At 41.4% G+C, this 21,350-nt stretch overlaps 1 protein-coding gene across 1 annotated transcript; it reads left to right on the top strand.

Moving 5' to 3' along the window:
* Window positions 1–831: 831 nt before the first annotated feature.
* On the top strand, window positions 832–21,302 carry LOC308384309 (sodium- and chloride-dependent GABA transporter 3-like; the record flags this gene model as incomplete). The annotated part of the gene is made up of 14 exons (XM_080862805.1): window positions 832–967; window positions 2,359–2,511; window positions 3,009–3,146; window positions 6,782–6,893; window positions 7,011–7,143; window positions 9,369–9,503; window positions 9,694–9,797; window positions 11,575–11,699; window positions 11,825–11,937; window positions 13,804–13,941; window positions 14,041–14,143; window positions 16,299–16,399; window positions 19,275–19,445; window positions 21,183–21,302. The coding sequence occupies 14 exons, from the start codon at window positions 832–834 to the stop codon at window positions 21,282–21,284; spliced, it is 1,764 nt and encodes a 587-aa protein (XP_080718931.1). The 3' UTR covers window positions 21,285–21,302.
* Between the last annotated feature and the right edge of the window lie 48 nt (window positions 21,303–21,350).

The following is a 21,350-nucleotide window of genomic DNA, read 5'->3' as shown; positions in this document are numbered from 1 at the left end:
TGAAAGTACAGTTTACAGCAGGGTACAAACACCGGTTACGCTCAAGAACAGGAAGGCCAGATTACTTTGCCAGAAACATCTAAAAGGGGCCTGCACAGTTTTGGAAAACATTTTTTGGGGACAGATGAAACCAGAATGAACTTGTATCAGAATGATGGAAGAGAAACAGGTAATGATCTGAAGCATGCCACATCATCTGTCAACATGTTATGTCAGCACTAAAAACAAAAAAACGAAAAAGACCAGTTAGACTCTCAAAGTAAAGTTTGTGTTACTTGATGAAGCATGTGTCCTTGGACCAAATCTATGACTGAGGTATTTTTTGGACCTCCACAGTGGCATCAGCAGTTGCACTGTGGGTTCTTGTAACCCAGCTGACTCTTTTCAATGTGGAGAAGTAGCTGCTCTACTCTGAGTCCCTCGCAAACGACTGAACTTCTCACCCTATCTCTGAGAGGCCATCCACCCTTTGGAGAAATCTCAAAAATACCAAAATGTTTTTAAGGCTCAAGTTGTGATTGGCCTGCTGACTTAAAATCCTCTCCTTGCACTGGCAGTGGTGTATCTGAGTTGTTTTAATGTTTTTAAAACCTCCGGCAAAATCAAAAAGCCCCATAGTCCCATGTTGTGTTACTGTGTAACTAACACACATTTTTAATCAGTAACTTTCACTGTCACTTTTTAAGCTGTGGATTAAAAGACAGGAAAACTATAAACTATCACATATTTGATTGGCTGCTGCAAACTTCATTGGTTAAACAGACAGTACTGCCTCTACAGATAAATAAGGGTGTGTGCAGACAGTACTTGTCAGAGAACTGAGAAGCAAACATGGACATGCAGAGCAATGTGGAAAAGAGGGAACACTGGAGTAAGAAAAGAGAATATATCCTGGCATCTGCTGGCAATGTGGTGGGCCTGGGCAATGTGTGGAGATTCCCTTACCTTTGCTACAAGAATGGTGGAGGTGAGTATGTACAGATGAGCATAACCCTCTGTTTGCCTGCGTGTGCTTTTCTTATATCTACAATGAATAAATGAGCAGGAAAGAAGAGAAAATCTTCATATTGTGGTAACAAATAAAATGTGTATTATTTGAAATTAACTCCAGATCAATGTGTTATATCAGCCATTCCCAAAGTCAACAGTGCTCCAGCCCACTTAAAAAAACAATCACACCAATCTTAGATCTTCACTCCAATTACAACAAACAAGAGAAAATGATTTATTTTTTTGGTCAAAAAACATGAACAACACAGGCTGTTGGTTATAATTTGCTAATGCTACCCAGTCATGTGGAAAGTGTCAGGGCCGATGTGTGAGCTACCTGCCACTGGGGAACAAACTTCAATATAATATATAAACTTACAAGACCTTATGGCAGAAAGCCATAGTATTTAAAATGACATGAAAAAGGTATGGGCAATTAAAAGAAACACTGTAAACAACAAAATAGATATGGTAACACAAACACAATAAAACTGAAAAATATAGAATTGTATCGATTAAGGATACAAAATCTAGATATGAAGGGCAAACCGATTTAAACAGGCAGAGAAAACACAAAAGGATTTGAACTGAACGACAATGACTATAGAAGTCATTTTTGATAGCACTGTGGTCTGAGAATAGAAATGAAAAGCAGTTTTCCACATTCAGTATTAACTTGAGCCATGCGCCTGTTCATCTTAGCCGCTATGATGCCTGGCAGGAGCTTCCATGTGGTACTGAGGCAGGTTATTGGCTGGTAGTTAGCTGGGACAGGTCCTTTCTGGAGGTCCTTGGGGACCCGGACTGTTCGGCCTTCAGTTATCCATTCTGGGTCTGCTCATGGGTTAGCAGCTGGTTCATTTGTGCTGCCATACACTCATGGAGTGCAGTCAGCTTTTTTAGCCAGTAGATATGAATCATGTCGGGGCCTGATGCTGTCCAACTCTTCATACTGGAGACCTGTTCTTGGATGTCTGCCACTGTGATGCTTACTGGACCCTGTTCAGAGAGGTTGCTGTGGTCTTCTCTTAGATCTACTAGCCACTGAGCATTGTTGTCATGGGTTGTGTCCTTCTCCCAGATGCTCATACAGCATTGCTCCATTTCCAGCCACGGTGGGGCTGTTCTCATATTGTTCCCTCACCACTGAGAGTACACCTTGGATGGTTCAGTGGAGTACAGCCTACAGTTTATTCTCCTTCTGTCTCTCGGCTGTATGGCAGTTTCTAAGGCCTCAGAAATGGACAGCTTGTTGAATTTCGTGGGCACTCTGTTCTTCATTGCACCGTTTTGCAGCTCCAGTAGTTTGCTAACTGCCTTCAGCACTGCCTTGATTTTTGTTATCTGTCTTTTTTCATCGTCTCTGATGTGTTCGTGTGTGTGTAGGTGCCTTCTTGTTGCCTTACCTTTTCTTTGCTGTACTGTGTGGCATGCCACTCTTCCTCCTGGAAACTGTGATTGGTCAGTACACACAGGAGGGCACTATCACCTGCTGGACCAAGCTCTGCCCGCTGGCACAGGGTAATGAGATCATTTCTGTTTAAATATTTACTTACAAATCCAGAGGATCTTAAAATGTTCTGTATGTGATGGGAATTCAGATTAAAAATATTAAAAGCAAAAAAAAGCTTAGGGTTAATTTAGGCAAAATAGAGTTTGTTTGTTTGTTTTGTTTTTTTGAGCCAGACCAGCCATGTGTTAATAAAACTGATGAATGCTGTAACACATTTACTTATTAAAGAATGAGGCTTAGTCCCAGTTTTCTCTGCAGGCTGTGGTAATAAGCAAAAAATATTTGTGACAGTGGTTTTGAACAATAATTTATATACTATATGCTTCATCTAGATTTTTTAACCTGCTTTCACTGGCTTACGACTTGCAGATGTAGCTGCCATATTTACTTCTTATTTTGCTTAACATTGACATGTTGTTGTTGTTTTTAGCTATATCAGTGCTCCGTCATATTACTGCTTAAACTGATTTATTTATTTAGTTTTTTGGATGCGTTCTCTCTTCAGGAGCTGGTTATTCTATCATCATGATCCAGCTATATTCCAGGGTCTACAGCATTGTTTTGGCCTGGGCCCTTCTCTATCTTGTTTACTGTTTCCGAGACCCTCTGCCCTGGGCTACCTGCAACAATTCCTGGAACACAGGTCAGATGATTTTTCCAGGCACCTTTTTTTCTGACATGCCCTCCCAAACTCTACAGCTAGGAAAACAGCTAGCCTATTTATATGCTCAAGCTATACCTTTCACCACAGAACAAGTCTCAATGCTTCAATGCTGTTTGAATGTGTTAGCAAACTGAGCTGTTAGATTGGACTTTAATCGGGTCAGCATAATGCATCCTCTCAGAATGGTGCAGGCAGCTTTAGAGGGCTGATTTAAGGCTAAACATTGATCAGGCATAATACTCTGACAGGTAAAGTGAATAACACTGATTATCTCTTCATCGTGGCATATGGTGGGATATGTTAAAGAGCAGAATTTTTTCCTCAAAGTAAACACGTTAGAAGCAGAAAAAAAAATCTGCCTGGAAAGGAACAGTAGTGAATCAGTGACAGGATCACGGGTGGCCAAGGCTCACTGATGCATGAGAGGAGTGAAAGCTGGCAGGTCAAACTGCACCCAAAAAGTTAATTCTAGTTCTCACAGAAAGGTGTCAGAAAACACAGAGCATCACAGTTTGTTGTGTATGAGGCTGCATAGCTGCAGACCAGTCTGGGCGCCCATACTGACCCCTGTCCACCACTTAAAGCACCAACAATGGGCACAAGTCTGCATTAGAACTGGACCACAGAGCAATGGTAGAAGGTTGCATGGTCTGATGAATTACAATTTCTTTTACATCAAGTGGATGGCCAGGTGCATCTGCCTCGCTTACCTCGGGAATCTTTGACAACATTTGACCTTGATACGAACCACCTACCCAAGCAGTGTTGCAGACCCCATACAGCCTTTGATGGAAACAGTACTCCCTGATGGCTGTGGTCTCATTCAGCGGGATAAGGCGCCCTGTCACAAAGCAAAAAATGGCTCAGGAACAGTCTGAGGAGCACAACAAAGAGTTTGAAGTGTTAAATTGCTAAAATCCCTCCAAAATACCCAAATCATCTTGCTACTTAGAGGACTTAAAGGATCTGTTGCTAACATCTTGGTGCACATACCACAACACACCATCAGGGGGACTCCAGGTCAGAGCTGCTTGACAATAAAAGAGCAACCAAAACAGTATCAGGCAGGTGGCCATAATGTTATGACTGAGTGATGTATGTATAGCTGCTTAAGCAGTGCATTGTTAAATGGTTGGTATTTCTACAATTTAGCCTCTGTACACCACCACTGTGGATTTTAAATCAAAGTGTCAATTTTAAATACACTTAGTCATTGAGGGCTAGCAGGAGGGACTATGCGCTTACCTGCTGCTCCTTGGCAGGTAGCTCCATGCCCTCCTGGGTTTTAATTGCACCTTAGAACACATATGCATCAACACTACAATGAGCGGGTGGAGGGAGGTTTGGAGTCTTCTCCCACCCCCATTCTCTGCGGCCTGCTGGAGCGGGAGGGCTAGTAGGAGTTGGCCGTCCGACTGCGGTCTGGGGTGTGGGGCCTCCCTGCTGCTGCGGAGTCGGGGTGGTCTGCCTCTCCCCACCGCAGGGAAAAGGGTAACACCACCTGGGTCTGGGTGCAATTCCCCCCTCCAGGGGCAAGGGTACCTAGACCCGGTTTGTAGAGTACGCTTGGGGAGTGTAATTGTGTGTACAGCGTCTCTTTATGTCTGCCTCCACGTTGGTTGAGTGTGGAGTGAGTGCATATGAGAGCATGAGGGTGGGAATGGATGTTTGTGTCTGTGTGTGCCTGTATGTCTGTGTCTATATGTCAGGTTGGGTATCAGACGCCACCTCTCTGGGGACACCTCAGGCCCTCCAAGGTTTGGAGGCCTATCTCCACCCACCACCACTTCCCCTGCCGGTGGCGGACTCCCTCAGGTGTCGGTGTGTTGGTGGTTCTTTGTGTCTGGGGGTGGGCGTCCGGGTACACACCGGCTCACTCCTTGGCGGCCGCTTGTCGGGGCCTGGGGCCTGGGGCTTGCTCGGGCCCCTTTGGAGGTGGGGTGCCCCCGGCCTCTCGGCCTGGGGCTCGGTCACTCAGGCACAGCTGGGGGCCGGCGGAGCTCACGGGCGCGTCACTGCAACTCCCCCTGACTTCTGCTCCGCGGCTGCTGGGCGAGCCCTCATCTGGGACTCTCCTCAGCTCTTACTGGGACAGTGGCGCGGCTGCCCCTCTGTTGGTCTTCCATGGTCTCTTGTGTTCTGGGGGCCTCTGGATGTCTGGAGTTTTGATCTCCTCCATACCCGCTTCACACCCTGGAGGACGGGGCTGTGGCCCCCCCACACTCCCTAGCAGATCATTACATGGAGAAACCTTTGGAATGCAAGCATGCTGATCCACACAGGTATGCACACATGGGTATTCACAGACGCGGACTAAAGCTTTCTTGGCTGCTGCCTCAAAGCACACTGTGCGCTGTCTATCTTGCGTGCTGCACAATATCGTTTATTACTTAGTAAATATTGATATCTATGACTAGCTAGTTTATTGTGATGGTGCTTTGTTTTCTCTATTATTATGTTGCTCTTTGTTGTTTGCTGTCTCCTCTGTTTGTTTTTTTTGTTTGTTTGTTTTTTTTTCTCCATACAGGTGACCCAGGAGTTCTTTTTTTTTTTTTTCTCTCTCTTCCCCCCCCTTCTCACCGTCTCTTCTCCCCTTTGGTTTTCTTTCTTTCTCTCCCCCTCTTTCTCTCATTCATTCCCCCTGTCCTATTTATTACAAAAAAAAAAAAAAAAAAAAAAAAAAAAGACAAAGGATGAACTGAAGCTCTGCCATCACGTAATGTCGCATACTGCTGTTTCTGATGTCATTCAAAAAAAAAAAAAAAAAAAAAAAAAAGTGTCAAGACACGATTAAAGTGCAGACTTTCAGCTTTAATTCACAGGTTTTAACGGAAGAATCACATTAATTGTTTCTGGCACTGATTCCAGGAGTTGAACTGGCGTTTGGTAGCTGTTCACTGGCACTCTCAAAACGAGAAAAGGGATGCTGACACAAGTCAATGAGGCCAGCATTAGGCTGAGCAACCAAAACAAGCCTAACCTTCAGTAGTGACCCACTCGTATACATTCTTAAAAAGTAGGAATGCACCGGCACACCATGCTGTAAACCTGGAGGGTTTACAACAAGGCGTAAACCTTTACACCTTGTAAACACTTTGATTACTGTCAAGGACAGCAGGGTCAAAATAGACATCACCAGATATCCTCTGTTCAGATTCAACTAAATGTTGCACTAATTCACTGATTATAGGGGTTTTTTGGGTGGCTGCTGCTGTGGAGAAAGAGCAGGTTGTCAGAAGGCCGATGGTTCGATGCCTAGCTCTTACAGAACTTTTGTCAAAGTATCTCTTGGGAAGAGTTTAAAATCTGCCCTCCAATCTTGTTTGATTTAACAGCAGCCATGTACAAAGGCAAAAGACTTTGTCGCTGTCCAAATACTTATGGATTGAAGTGGATACTTCACATTACATTTCAATCACTTGTAACTGATTCCTTAAGTTTGATGTGAATATAAATACATATTTGCGCTGTGTTGCAGCCAGTGTCTTGAAACAAACAAATATATGGTTTTTGTTGTTTTGTCCAGATTCAAAAACACCCATCACTCTTTTATTCACCAATGTTACATTCAAACAGAGGAACTAACCATTACATCTCTGAACTGATGTCCACAGATAGATGTGTGGACATCACCTCTGCAAACCAGACTGCAGTACACAGTGGCAACGCGACAATAGACTGGAAACTGGGAAATCTCACAAAATCTTCAGTCTCAGAGTTCTGGGAGTGAGTCAGCTATTTTTACTTTTTTTCACATTACATTGCAGCTCATTTAACCAGAACTACACTATGTTCTTGTTAAATATTTATGCATAGCTAACCATCTCTGTTTACTCTCCACAGGAGACAAGTGTTGTCCATATCCGCAGGAATAGAGGAGCCTGGTGCAGTAAAATGGGAGGTGCTGCTTTGCCTCCTGGCCTGCTGGGTGGCCTGCTACTTCAGCATCTGGAAAGGCGTCCGCTCAGCAGGAAAGGTCTGTAAAGATGAAAAACCTATACTATGAAAATTTTCTGCAGAATGGGCAAAGTTTGTCAGAGTAAGAAAACAGAGAAGAGCCATTTGAGATACATACATACGATTTTCACTGGGAGTTGTCCAGATGTCCTCCTGTCTTTTTGTCAATGCCACTGTATCCAAACCAACATCGTAACAGGTTTCAAACCATCTCGTTCTTATAAATTGGCCATTGGTACTCCTCCGCTCCCAAGGAGTGGAAGATTTTCACTTTCATGGCCTCTCACTCTCTAGGATTGTGGTAAATGTTTTCTATATAGCGTTTTCTACTCTATTTGAGCACTCAGAGTGCTTTATACAACATCCCTTTTTCACATACAAGCATTTTTAAAGAAGTGCTTTCTATTTAATATTCACACTGATAAACTTATCGGAGAGCAACTTGGGGTTCAGTATCTAGGATATTGGTATATCTGTAGCAAGGATACTTGTATATAGACCAGAGTATCTGGGAATCAGACCATCCATTTTCCAATTAGTAGATGACCTGCTCCACCTCCTGACACGCCCGTTGTGTTTCGTGTCAAACAATGCACTGTGAACATGATCCAGACACCCTGTTATCTTCTCTCTGTTAAAGTTGATTTAAAATGGACTGAAGAGAAGTGGAAAACTGTTCTGTGGTCAGACGAATTCTAAACGGAAATTCTTTTTGGAAAACATGGACGCTGCATTGTTCTGAGCAGCAAGACAATACTAAACTGTGTGTGGCATCTACTACACCAGCATGACTTTGTAGCAGAAGAGCCTGGGTGTTGAACTCGCCTGCCGGCAGTCCAGACCTTTCACCAACTAAAAACATTTCCTCACAAAAGAAAAACAAACATTACAAAGTGGACTCAAGAATGCTGAGCAGCTAGACTCCTGTATAAGACAAGAACGGGACGACATTCCTCTCCCAAAATCCAGAATCTAGTCCCTCAGCAGGTGCTTCATCTTTTTGTTCACCCGTAGTGTAGTGTCTTGTCAATGGTGGTATTATTGACATGACTATGGATGTAACAATAAATAAATCAATCTTTCAGATCATCAAACAAGTCTTATTATTAGACAAAGATAACCAGAGTAAATAGAAAATGCAGTGTATAAATGATTATTTCATTTATTAAAGGGGAAAAAGCTCTCAAACCTACCTGGCCCTGTGTGGAAAAGTTATTGTGCCCCGCTCGTTCTGATTATTCCCACGCCCGATGAATCACCTGTTTGATAAAATGACATAGACTATAAAAAATCTCCAAAACCAACGCATCATGCCACAATCTAAGAAACACCTGAGCTCACAGACACTGACATCTATAAGTCTGGAAAAAGTTTACAAAGCCATTGCTAAGGCCTTAGTTACCATGGTGAAACCAATTAACCGAATACTGAGAAAACTTGGAACAGTGGTGAATCTTCCCAGGAGCTGCCTTCCATCCAAAATTACCTCAAGAGCACAATGAAGGCTCATTTGGGAGGTCAAAAAAGAACCCACAAAAACATCTGAAAAACTGCAGGCTTCACTTGTCTCAGTTAAGGTCAGAGTTCATGATTCAACAGTAAGAAAGAGACTGGGGGAAATGGATCCATGGGAGAAATCCAAGAAGAAACCACCGCTGACCAAAAAGAACACAAAGGCTCATTTGCCAAAAAATAACTTGGTGACTGACTTTTGGGAAAATATTCTGTGGACTCATGAGACAGAAGCTGAACTTTTTTGAAAGGTTTGACTCTGTTACATGTGACATAAAACTAACACAGCATTTCATTAAAAGAACATTGTACCAACAGTTAAACATGGCGGTGGTAGTGTGATGGTCTGGGGCTGCTTGCTGCTTCAGGACCTGGATGACTTGCTGTAATCGATAAACATCCTAAGTGATTTCTGTCTAACATTCACACTCTTTGCTCCTGTTCATACATATTGGGAGATTGTGGTCATTGCTCTTGAACTTTGAAGCAGACTGAGATAGTGTATTGCTATTGTTGAGAGTATCATACAAAAAAAGGAAACAAACAGGGAGTTAGGAGACTGGAAACTGTGTGCAGACTCCAGGTCTCTACAGTTAATATATGGAAACAGAAAAAACAAAAAACAAATGACTCAACAAATGAATAAAAATAATGTTGATACAAGCGGGAAAATGAAATACTACAGGATATTTCCTCATTCTGCCAAACAAAATGATTTCTGTTTGCTTTCAGGTGGTGTATTTCACAGCTGTTTTCCCTTATGTGATGTTGGCCATCCTGCTGGTCAGGGGATTGACACTGCCAGGTGCCTGGGAGGGCGTGGTCTACTACCTGTATCCAGATCCTTCTCGTCTGGCAGAGCTTCAGGTGGGGAAACCTTTGAACTTGTTCGAGATACGGCATTTGTGAAAGGACTTTTATTGTTTTATTGTATAATGCTTTAATCCTGGAAAGTTAAACCTTTTACTTGCGATCGGTTGTGCTGCAAAGTAATAACATCTCTGTGACTGCATGATATAGTACTGATGACTTTACGTGTTTTCTAATCTTTAATCAGGTCTGGATGGATGCTTGTGCTCAGGTCCTCTTCTCGTATGGCGTTTCATCAGGGAGCTTGATCACACTGGGCAGCTACAACAGAAAACACAACAACTGTTACAAGTAGGGATGGGTATCGTTTAGGTTTTATCCGATACCGGTGCCAAATCGGTACTTTTGAAACGGTGCCGGTGCTCAAACGGTGCTCAAACCGGTGCTTAAAGAATGGAGAACACAAAATTGGTCCAAAAACCTCTCATGTTCAGCTGTTTTTTGTAAAAAGATAACAATGTTAGCCTTTTCTGCAGCTATGGGGCATATATGGTATCACTCTTGGCTGGAAGCAGTGCTTAAACAATGGAAAAAACACAAACTTTGTCCAAAAACCTCTCATGTTTAACTGTTTTCCACTTTTTCTTTGGTCATTTTAGCCTTTTTGGCCAGGGTGAAGGGAGTATCTGCCATCAAACAAGAAGACAGCCGCATGTAGCTATGATGATGTTTGCTAGTTCACCTTACATGCATTAATGTAATAACGTGGTTAGCCTACTCAACGTAAATTAGCTACTCACGCAGAGAAGAACGGCTGCTGCTGCCACCATCATCCGTCATCATTTCTGCTACACTGGCAGGGCTAGGGGCCAGGACTCTCCTCTTCGTGTTTTTGGGGGATGTTGCATAACAGGCAACCCACCCGCAGTAGATGTGCTCGGTGTGAGGTCTCGCAGCAAGCTATCAAATACGGCGCATTTCTCGGCTTTTAAAAAAACGCTATGCGTCGCCAGGTGTTTCATCGGATTTGAGGTGTTACCTCCTTTGACAGTATCACAGTATCAGCTTAAAGCACTTGTTGCAGGCTGCTGAGTTTGCATATTTTGCTGTGAAGTACAGCCAGACTTTTGACCGCTTCGCCTTGGACATTTTTAATCTGTAGCTCTGCTCTAACAGAACGTACGTACCTGGCCCCGCCTACTATCCTCGGAAACGTAAAATGATTGGCTAGAATCTAAAGTGTATCACAGCTCAGGAAAAAAAAGCACCGAAATAAAGCACCGAAATGTGCGCTGCTTTTCGGTCTGGTTACTACCGTTTATGTCAGAACCGGTGCCATGATGGCACCGGACACCGGTACCCATCCCTAGTTACAAGTAAATAATGTGTACCACAAGCTGCCGACGGGCCCATTCCACAAGCGTTCTTCGAATGACTGTAACTCAGTTAATGTTTAAGCTAGAGACAAAATTCTAATGGTTTTGGAAAGAAGAAAAGACGAGCCCAGCAGTGATGTTTGTTGGAACATGGTAGCACTGCTCCAGAGTCCAGTGACCATAAACGGAGCCAGTGGTTCACTACATGAGCACCGCACTTAATGTTACCTTCGGCAAATGCTTTGCTGCACAGAATCTGGGTTTCAATACAGTTCATGTTGTACATAGAAAGACAAATGAGATGTAGGTGTATATCATGCTACCATCCAGGTCAAGTCTTCTTCAGAGAAGACTGTGCATATTTCAGCAATGCAATAATAAACTGCATAATGCTGCTATTCCAACACAATGGCTTGATAGTAGAACTGGCCTGCCTGCAGTCCACACTTTTGACCAGCTGAAAACATTTAGAGCATCTCTAAATAAAAACAGGACAAAGCAGAGCCAGGATTGCTGAACAGAAAGGATGCTGTATCAGACAAGAATGGGACAACATTCCTCTCCAGCAGCTGCTTCTCAACTCACAGACGCTTATGGATTGCTACACTGTAGGAAGCGTCAACCTGTCCCTTTTTTTGAGGGACAGTGAAGTGACCACTGTCATCAAATACTCTTACACTGTGTGTGTGTGTGTGTGTGTGTGTGTGTGTGTGTGTGTGTGTGTGTGTGTGTGTGTGTGTGTGCGTGCTCAGGGACAGTCTGTGGTTGTGTGCGCTGAATAGTACCACCAGCTTTGTTGCCGGGTTCACGGTTTTCTCAGCTCTGGGCTTCATGGCCTATAAACAGGGAATTCCTATTAACATGGTGGTGGAATCAGGTAGGAGAAGCTTTTGTATTTAGAAATTTTGTATTTTATCTTAACTGTCACAAATTTGTTGCAAACGATATGATACAAGTCAAACAGAGGCGACAGATATGTGAATGACTCTCATGTGCTCCCAGGCCCTGGGCTGGCATTCATTGCATTTCCTCAGGCTGCAGCCATGATGCCAGTTCCTCAGCTGTGGGCAGCATGCTTCTTCTTAATGCTCATTTTGTTGGGGATTGATACAGTGGTAAGGTAAAACTCTCACATGCTATTCCCCCAAAATCTTTTTGTTTAACTTACCAAGACTTGTCACCGCTGCTCATACTTTGCTACTCAGGATTTTCTTGTTTGAATAATGACACCACTTAAAGAGCACTTCATAACATCACACTGACTTATGAAACTCCTAAAAATCCTGTTTGATTTTTTTTCCTCACCCTCTTATTCTACCTACATATTTAGTTGTCGTAGTAAACTAAATGGATACTTTAAAAAAGGGCCCTTTTCTGGCTTGATTAGATAAGTACAGTGAAGACTTGACAGGAAAGGAGGCAGAAAGAGGAAGACATGTGGCAAAGGGTCTAAAAAAGGTTTTATGTATCAGGACACAAAAAAATTGTTCAAGTCAATTCAATTCAATTTTATTTATAAAGCGCCAAATCACAACAACAGTCGCCTCAAGGCGCTTTATATTGTAAGGTAGGCCCTACAATAATACATACAGAGAAAAACCCAACAATCGAATGATCCCCTATGAGCAAGCACTTTGGCGACAGTGGGAAGGAAAAACTCCCTTTTAACAGGAAGAAACCTCCGGCAGAACCAGGCAATATTATCTGGTCCTTACCAGGATCTAAAATTATCATGAGCAAGATTTTTAGAGATTATACCATGTAATTATCAGTTCAACAAAAACAAAACGGAGCACCTTGCCCCTAACCAGTGGTTGGACTTTAAGACACTTTTGCATAAATGAATGTAAACCTCAATGAGCTGACCTCACTGCTGTAAAAAGACTGGGCCAGAATTCGTCCACAACGATCTGAGACTAATAAAGTCATACGTAAAAAAAAATTACTTCAATTGCCAAAGATGTTCCAAAAGCTAACTTGTTATGGGGTCCACTTAGTTTTTGTTAAATAAATTATTACACTGTGTTTCATGCTGTGTCGTTCATCTGAGGTTGTATTTATGTTATTTCGATTCCCGTCAAGCACCGGATAACTTTTCCTATGTTCTGATACCTAAAACCTTAGAAATGAAACACTTTGGTCTCTCTCTTATTATTTTGTCCAGAACTGATAATGCAACAATATACAAACTGAACTGTGGTTTACTGTCAGAGCTTGTGACAGTGGATGCACATGTATTTAATTTTTCTTGTTCCAATGCAGTTCAGACAGTATCCATACAAATCCGAAATCCTTCTGTAGTAACAGGGTTGAGAGGAATGACAGCTGAGTTTAGGAGGTGCCATACAGACACAATATGACTTCTGTAGTTCAGACACCAGTAGTGTTCTGTTGAGATGTTGTTACCATGCATCTGAGCTCAGCAGCTTCCCAGTGCTGTAATTAGCTGAGTGTTTGTTAAACACCATCATTTTTGTGGGCATTTTTAAGCATGTAGGGCTCCTTCACCTGAAACCTTCTGGTATCATTCGTCATTTCTCTTCCACTACTAAAGTAAGACCTCGTGTTTACAAGTGTGAAGAAAAGAAGAGTGATTGAATATCCAGCCAGCATTATGACAGAAGCTTGCTGATGGCGAGCAAAAGGACCTGAACATGGTGCAACATGCTAAGGGACATTTCATTAAATATTAGTAGGGATGTATGTATATGTATACTTTTGACTCAGTGTGCATTAAAGAAAATCCAAAATGAATCTTTGAAGTCATTAAAGATGTATGCTGTACAATCATTCGATCCTGGAAAAACAAAAGCTCAAATGATTAAAAGCCCCAAATTACCATGGCTCTCATGCCCGTGGATCTAAACTGTATTCTCTTTCATTGTTGTCTTGACCCATAAAGAAGAAAAACCATCCTTGACTTTATTCTCCTTCATTGTCATTTATAATGTTTTTTTTTCAACCCTGTGTGTGTGTGCTAGTTTACAGGCTTGGAGACTATAACATCATCAGTGATTGACATGTTCCCAGGACAGATGCGCAGACCTTGGCGCAGAGAAGTCTTCCTCATAGTCTTCTGCTTAGTCTGCTTCATCATACAGATCTCCCTCACCACTCAGGTACGGCACAGGACAGCTAACATGCAACAGATTTACATAGGAGTCGAAATACACCTTTCAGTGTATATGTACACTATGTCACTGTGGTCTGTTGTCCAGGGAGGAGTCTATCTGTTCCAGCTAACCGACCACTATGCTGCTAATGGAGCGTGTATATTATTCGTGGGTCTGCTCCAATGTGGGGCTGTTGGCTGGGGCTTCGGTAAGTCCTGAATTCCTCGCTATTAGCCTTTGTTATCAGGAGGCAGAAAATACACAAAGGGCTGGATTTAAATTGTAAATAGGTAACCAGAGTTAGCATTAAATTAAACACCTCAGTCTTCACTGAGGTTTTTGGCTTTAAATTATAGTTTAGGAGAATCTTTCTTTTGGGGACAAACATATTCTGATTTTGAGAGTGAGAGTAAAAATTAAATACCACTGTCATGTCAGTGTGGTCAATCTAAAGCTATAGTTCGTTTACAGAACCTAAAGAAGGCTTTGGTACTGAAAACATTTATTAATAATTCTTATTTCAAACCTTTAAAGGCTCATGAACTGCATCAAGGAGCCTGTTATAGTCAAGACCACATATTTTTGAACAGTGATGCAGTTTTTGTGATATTGCGTCTTTGTACTCCACTGTGGTGGATTTTAAATCAAGCAATCAAGATGTGATTGAAGTGCAGATTTTCATCTTTAACTCAAGGGGGTTAACAAAAGCACTGTATTAACTGTTTAAGAAGTATAGCCAGTATTATAAACAGTCTTCCTTTTTCACTGGATCAAAAGAACGTGCGTAACTGACAGACAAGAAAAATGTTTTCACAACATTTAACCAAGGCAACAACACTCATGAGGCATTGTTATGGAAGGGGGTGTATGGCTGCCAGTGGAAGTGGGTCACTGGTGTTTGTTGGTGATGTGGCTCCTGATAGAAGCAGCAGGATGAACTGTTGCAGGCCTGTACTCTGCTCACATTTAGACTAATGCTGCAACACTGAGCAAAGAGAGCAACCCAAAAGTTTCTCAAGGTAAATAAGTGGGATATTCCTCAAGAAAAAGAAAAAACATGCAATTAAAATAATAGCACATAGTAAGAAATTAAAAAACAATTTTTCTTTTTGTTCATTTTTGCCTTTTGTCACCTCATCTAAACCCAAAAACAGCAACTGATGTTGTCCACAATAAAGATCTAATGGAGTATTTCAAGTGAGGAAACACAATTTGGTCTCTTTCTATTTACACAGTGTTCCAGAAAGTTTGCACCTAAAAATCTCATAAGCCCACATTTAACTCACAACAGAATACTGAAAACATGTTTAAACTGAGGAGAGCAGCTGCTGCACTTTTATTAGAGGACTGCTGCTGATAGAGGATTGTAGCGTCTCTACAGTCGTGGCCCTTCTTTGTTAGTTTTCATTTCATGATGCTCCAAATGTTTTTATTAAGTCAGAGGTCTGAACTGCATGCAGGCCAATTCAGCACCCAGACTCTTATGCTATCAAGCTTTTACTATTGTACTTGTGATAATGAGACAAATAACATTCCCAGTGAGCAGAAGCAAAGAGCAGCAGACAGTTTTTAAAGGTCTATTGGTTAAACAGTAAATAATGGGAGTTAATGAAAGGGCACAGGAGGAGATCCTCAGCTCCACAGATTTATACTCAGGGAGTCAGAGAGAACACACAATGTCAGCAGGGCAGAGTGAAATAGGTTTAATAGAGGCTGCCTTATTTAAGGGAGCTGTGCAAACATAATCTTCCGGGGTTGTAATAAAACCAGGTGAGAAGTTGACAAGGAACTGAAGGAAACGAGAAAAGTCAAGGTTACTTCCTCAACACATGTAAAAATCTCAAGGAATGAATGAATGATAAGGAATCATTGCATTCTTTTTTTTTTTTCATTTTACACAGACTTCCAACTTTTTTGGACTTGGGGGTTGTATTTTGGAACCTTTGAACGTAACTGGGCTTTGTATACAAATGGCAGCAAATCCTAAAGAGTCAATTCAAATTAGTTAAATTAAGTTTGCACTTCTTCAATCACATCTTGTTTGACTTACAGTCCACAGTGTTTGCATACAGAGGAAAACACAAAATAAAACGTGTTACTGTCCAAAACCTTTGGACCTAACTGTACATAAAGTCCTTTGGTAGGTAATATAATATAATATGATATAATGTAATATGTTATACCAATACATTTCTCTACAATTGCTTTAACATACAGCAAAACTGCATAAGGGAAACTGCAAAAGGATCCTTTTTGATAAATTTACTTTTAGTTTCACTGTCATAATTCCAATACATGCTCTTACTTGTAAAAGTTTTAAAGAATTAAAGTTTAGTTTAAGAATTGTTTTGTACGTCATTCAGGGGCTGAACGGATGTGCGATGTAGTTGAAGATATGACAGGACACAGGCCATCGGTATTCTTCAAGCTGTGCTGGCGTTACTTCACCCCCCTGATCTCTGTGGTGAGTTACACATTGTTAAGATCTGCAGGAGTGACATTTTTTAAGCTACTTATTAAAACATTTATTTGCAGCTGATTCAGGATAGATGTTACAGAAGGCAAAGCCTGTCGTTTTAAGGGTGATCTAGCCATGGTTTATTGCACAGTGCCTGTATACTAGACAACATGGTCCAGGAGTGTGTCTGTTTGCATTGTTCACTGAGCAGTGCTACATCATTAGACAGAGGTTCAGCTGCTTTGAGTTGTAGTTCATTTAAAGGTTTTAGTGGCAACAGCTGTGAAGATGAAGATGGCCCCAACGCTGCCAGTCAGGAAGAATTTGATTTTGTGCCATTGATGAACTTAGGAAACATGTCTAGTTTGTGTCTCAGAGAAGTTAGGACTGATTACAAATCTCATGTACTACCCTCTGTTGTCTCAACAATGCTATAAATAGCTGGAAGCCAAAATTTGCACTCCCACAGTGGACCTCAGCTGTGCAGTTTTATGCAATAACTGTCGGCATGTGATGTGAAAATGAGTAAAGCAAATCAAATAATTTTGGTTTGGTTGGTGTTTCTACAGATTTTATTGTTATCAAAACAATCATGTCTGAGGTTTGTCCAAATGTGGTGTTTCTAACTGGCACATATTGTCCAGTAATGATTTTCTTTTAGTGCTGGAACCTAGATTGTGAAAATTTTAATCCCGGTAACATAGATTGTGTTAAGTGTAGGCTGTGTGCAGGCAGGAGTGGTAGTAGGAGGACCCAATGTGCAGACACTCGGAGACGGAACGTGAACTCGAAACATCAGTACAACCATTATAGCCCAAATTTTAATAATATGTATGCATTAAGTGCATAGTAATTACATAAATTGCAAAAAAAACGCAATAAACTACAAAAAAAATTAAAATCGTTTTGGTTTTTTTTAACATATATTTCTAGTTAAAGAAACTTAAGAGGCTTATCCCTCAAAAAAGTTGCACAAACTAGTTTCCTACCACAGGAAATTTATTTTAAGTGTCTTCATAGTTTTATTTTTGAAATACACCAATTTTCATATACTACAGGAAAAACGAAAATAAATATTATAGTGCAAATTTGCAAAAAAGCAGCATGTGCATCAAAATAAACTATTTCCAGCAGTGCAATTTGAGTCCTAAGCATCCCAGAAACGACACAGAAAGTCATAAAGTCAAACATAACTTTTAAAAACAAGTATAGGCTCATGAGGCCCTGATGGTAAAAAACTACATTTACGCAAAATGACGTCACTTCCGGTTTCGGGCAGGTCATGGCGGACATGCGATAGTTCACGCTGATGGACGTAGGAAGTGTTATGAACAGCTGATGGATCGGCAAAGCCTGTTTCTGGAATATTATGTTTTTGCTGCTGCAAGTGCTTTTTATGCAGTTTTTGCAAAGCTATATGTGGAAGGAAACGGTGACCTAGGACAAGCTGATGGCATAAGATGTAAGTACAACTCCTCCGGTTTCATATGCAAAAAAAATTATTGCGCTACCTTACGTGGTTGCAGTGCTACAGGGATTTAAAAATAGTTAAGTAAAACAGAGCGTGCCCGCTCCGACCAGCTCTAAAGGGTTAAATACACAGAGGGAGCAATCAGGGAATAGGTAACAGGATGGAAACACAGCTGGGGCAAATCAGGCCTAATGAGACAAAGAAAGCAAAACCAGACGCATTTACATAAGACATGGACTTTCAAAGTAAAACAGGAAACATAACACAGACTGAGCTTACAGACACAGACTCACAGGCAGGCACTACAACAGAGGGAACAGAGACGTGGGACCAGGGCAGACACAGACACTGACTGGACACGGGGATGTAGCAACTGAGGATTACACAGAGACATAAACCATAAGACAGAACTCTAACAAAGACCAGAAATGATAAATAATATAATAAACTCAAAACACTGGGTCAACGACCCAGGCATCCTAACAGATTGCCTTTGGATCAGTTCAGTGTATAACACATTGCAGGGTAATAGACAAAATATAATATTATATTTGTAATTTAAGTAGAATTTGTATAAAGAACATGTGAGACTTTTTGTGGATTTGCTGCACGAGCAACACAAGAGCTGTTGTTCACCAGCAGCTGTAAACCTGGAGATAAGACAAAGAATGATGGAACTGATAAGCCAGCTTGTAACATTCAAAAAAAGGACCATTTGTGTCTTGAATGTTTCATTTTGATGATTTGGGCTCATAGCTAATAAAAATCAGGAACTCACTATTTCATTATATTAGAACATTACATTTTGACTTTGAGTAAATTGGTGTTCAAACAGCATGTATAGCATGTTTCTCTCTGTCCAGCACACAGAGCAGGGTAAACCCCAGAAGATCAGTGCTAAAAATGCTGGCTGTTCACAGTTTGCTGTATTCATGGAAATTTGACTGGAAAGGGAAAGTATATTAGGAAAAGGTGTACAAAACACAGGAAGGATCGCAGCCGAGAGGGCTGGTGACAGAGCATCAAGAGCCACCACACAGAGATTTTCAGGAGAGGAACTACAATTGTCACATTCTTAATATCAAGCTACTCGTGAGGCAGAGATGATGTCAGAAGATGGTGACTGACTGTTGCTCAGAGGCCCAAAGTCATCTTGTCCTCAGGCTTAACATTTAAGATGGAGAACCATATGACTGCATGCATACAACTAGTATAGTAGCATGTTAAAAACGAAAGAACATTTAATTAAAAGATAAAGAAGTAAAGGAAAAATCATGATTAAAAACAGTGTCATTTCTGAATGAAAAGTTGCACATGTTGGTTGCTAAGGAAACAATTCTTCTATACTATCTGTTCATATGCTTGATGATATTAGTGCTGCCTGTTTATTCTTCTATTACTTCCTTAAAGGTTTGCTTCGTCGGCTTCTTTCTGGACTACCAGCCCCTGACATCCAACGAAGGCTACATGTACCCAAACTGGGCCTACCATCTGGGCTGGGTCATGGCCCTCTCCTCTGTGGTTGTAGCACCCATCTGGGCTGTTAGCAAGATCTGCCTCAGCAAGGACCCCCTCAGAAAGGTAACAGCACTGATACAATTCTGACTTTTCTTTCCGGCGATATATTTATGAAACTTTCAACATAAACTAATAAAAGAAAAACCTTCTGATAACATCTCTGTCCAAAGTCACATTTGAGGAAAAAGGCATAATCACTAGCAAATCATTTCATTTCATGGGTGCAGGTATTCATTGTGACTTGCCCAAAGGAAGAAGGGGCCCAGTGTGATTTATCACTTTGAAGTGATGCCACAGCCTACGACAATTAACAACTGACAGTGGATTACTTTAATGTTCAAGAAGTCATAAAAATTGGTGTCTTCTAAAGCAAGTTCTAGTTCTGATCCCTCTGTACTCATTAATCTGTTGTATAATGTCAAATACGTTTTATGATTAAAAAATAAACAATTAAATTAAATTTTATTTATATAGCGCCAAACCACAACAACAGTCGCCTCAAGGCGCTTTATATTGTAAGGTAGATCCAACAGTAACACACACAGAGAAAAACCCAACAATCATGCGAGCCCCAATGAGCATTCACTTTGGCGACAGTGGGAAGGAAAAACTCCCCCTTTAACAGGAAGAAACCTCCGGCAGAACCAGGCTCAGGGAGGGGCGGGGCCATCTGCTGCGACTGGTTTGGGTGAGAGAAGGAAAACAGGATAAAGACATGCTGTGGAAGAGAGCCAGAGGTTAATAACAAGTATGATTTAGTGCACAAATATGCTTTAAAACAATACTTATGTTGCCACCATGGTGTGCCTCAGTTTAACACTGAAAACTGAACCTGTCCATCACAGCCCCTGTGATGCAAACTGCTAATTTAAAGCTTATAGCTGGGGTTAGGGTCGGGTTGTAGATCATCTACTACATGTAAGGTTGCTGGTTCAATCCCTGGCTCCTCTGGTCTGCATGCTAAATATTCTTGGGCAAGATACTAAGTCCAAGTTGCTCCCCAATGCATCCATTAGAGTGTGAATGTGTGTGAATGTTAGATAGAAAGCCCATGTGTAGAAAAAGCATAGAAAAAAGTGCTTGTGTGAATTGGTGAATGAGACAAGTGCTTGTTGGCCCTGTTGTGCTCAGGTAGAGTAGAAAAGTTTAAGAACCAATTGCCATTTACAGCCTTTTCTTATTTATGGAACTTTACAAATACAAAACTGGATGCAAAATCTGACATCTAACACAGGATTTGTGCACAACAAAGTACCAGCTTGAGACAAATACTGCCTGGGCTTTCATGCTGTAGCCATTTTGCACACTTTCACTGAGCAGTGCCTTCTCAGGTGGCTTTGGCTCAGAAGATAGAGCATGTTGTTTCAGGCCAGACCATTCTCACTCCCTAGGCGGGAGAACGTGTTGTTCAGGCAACTGTTGTTGTTGCGCATATAAATAACATTGAATTGAAAAATTGAATTGAAAGATCAGTGCTTCGGTCCTTGTCAATAAGACAGTGTGACTTAAAATCTAAAGATTGGCTTGAGTCCCCAGTAAGAGTATGAAAGCATTTGCTTTGACATTTCCATAATTGCACCCAGTTAATAATGGATGGTTCCCATTTCTGTATCTCCCTCCCCTCCAGGGTCACAGTCTGCTTCCATGTTCATGCCATCACTGACAGTTTTCATCAGTGAGCTTCACCTGCTTCATTGTTTTCATGCTTGTCCTGCCAGAAATCAACATCGTTTTCTATATTTTACATCTCTTTGACCATCTTTCTCTTTGTCTGGTTGTCATTTTTATTTTCCCCAACAGCTTGTGATCGATATCTGGAGCCCTGTTGATGCCCCCACGGTGAGACCAGAAGATATCCAAAATGAATTAGAGATTAAAGCAGTGTCACTTACTGAGATCTGAGTAGAGAGAGTATTTCTGATGGACAACATATTAATCTATGTATTCATATTCTTTACTTAATAAATA

This window comes from Rhamphochromis sp. 'chilingali' (assembly GCF_963969265.1).
Source record: "Rhamphochromis sp. 'chilingali' genome assembly, chromosome: 2".
NCBI classification, from domain to species: Eukaryota; Metazoa; Chordata; class Actinopteri; order Cichliformes; family Cichlidae; genus Rhamphochromis; species Rhamphochromis sp. 'chilingali'.
The sequence above is the reverse complement of the archived record's forward strand: the minus strand, read 5'-3'. Positions and strand labels throughout refer to the sequence as shown.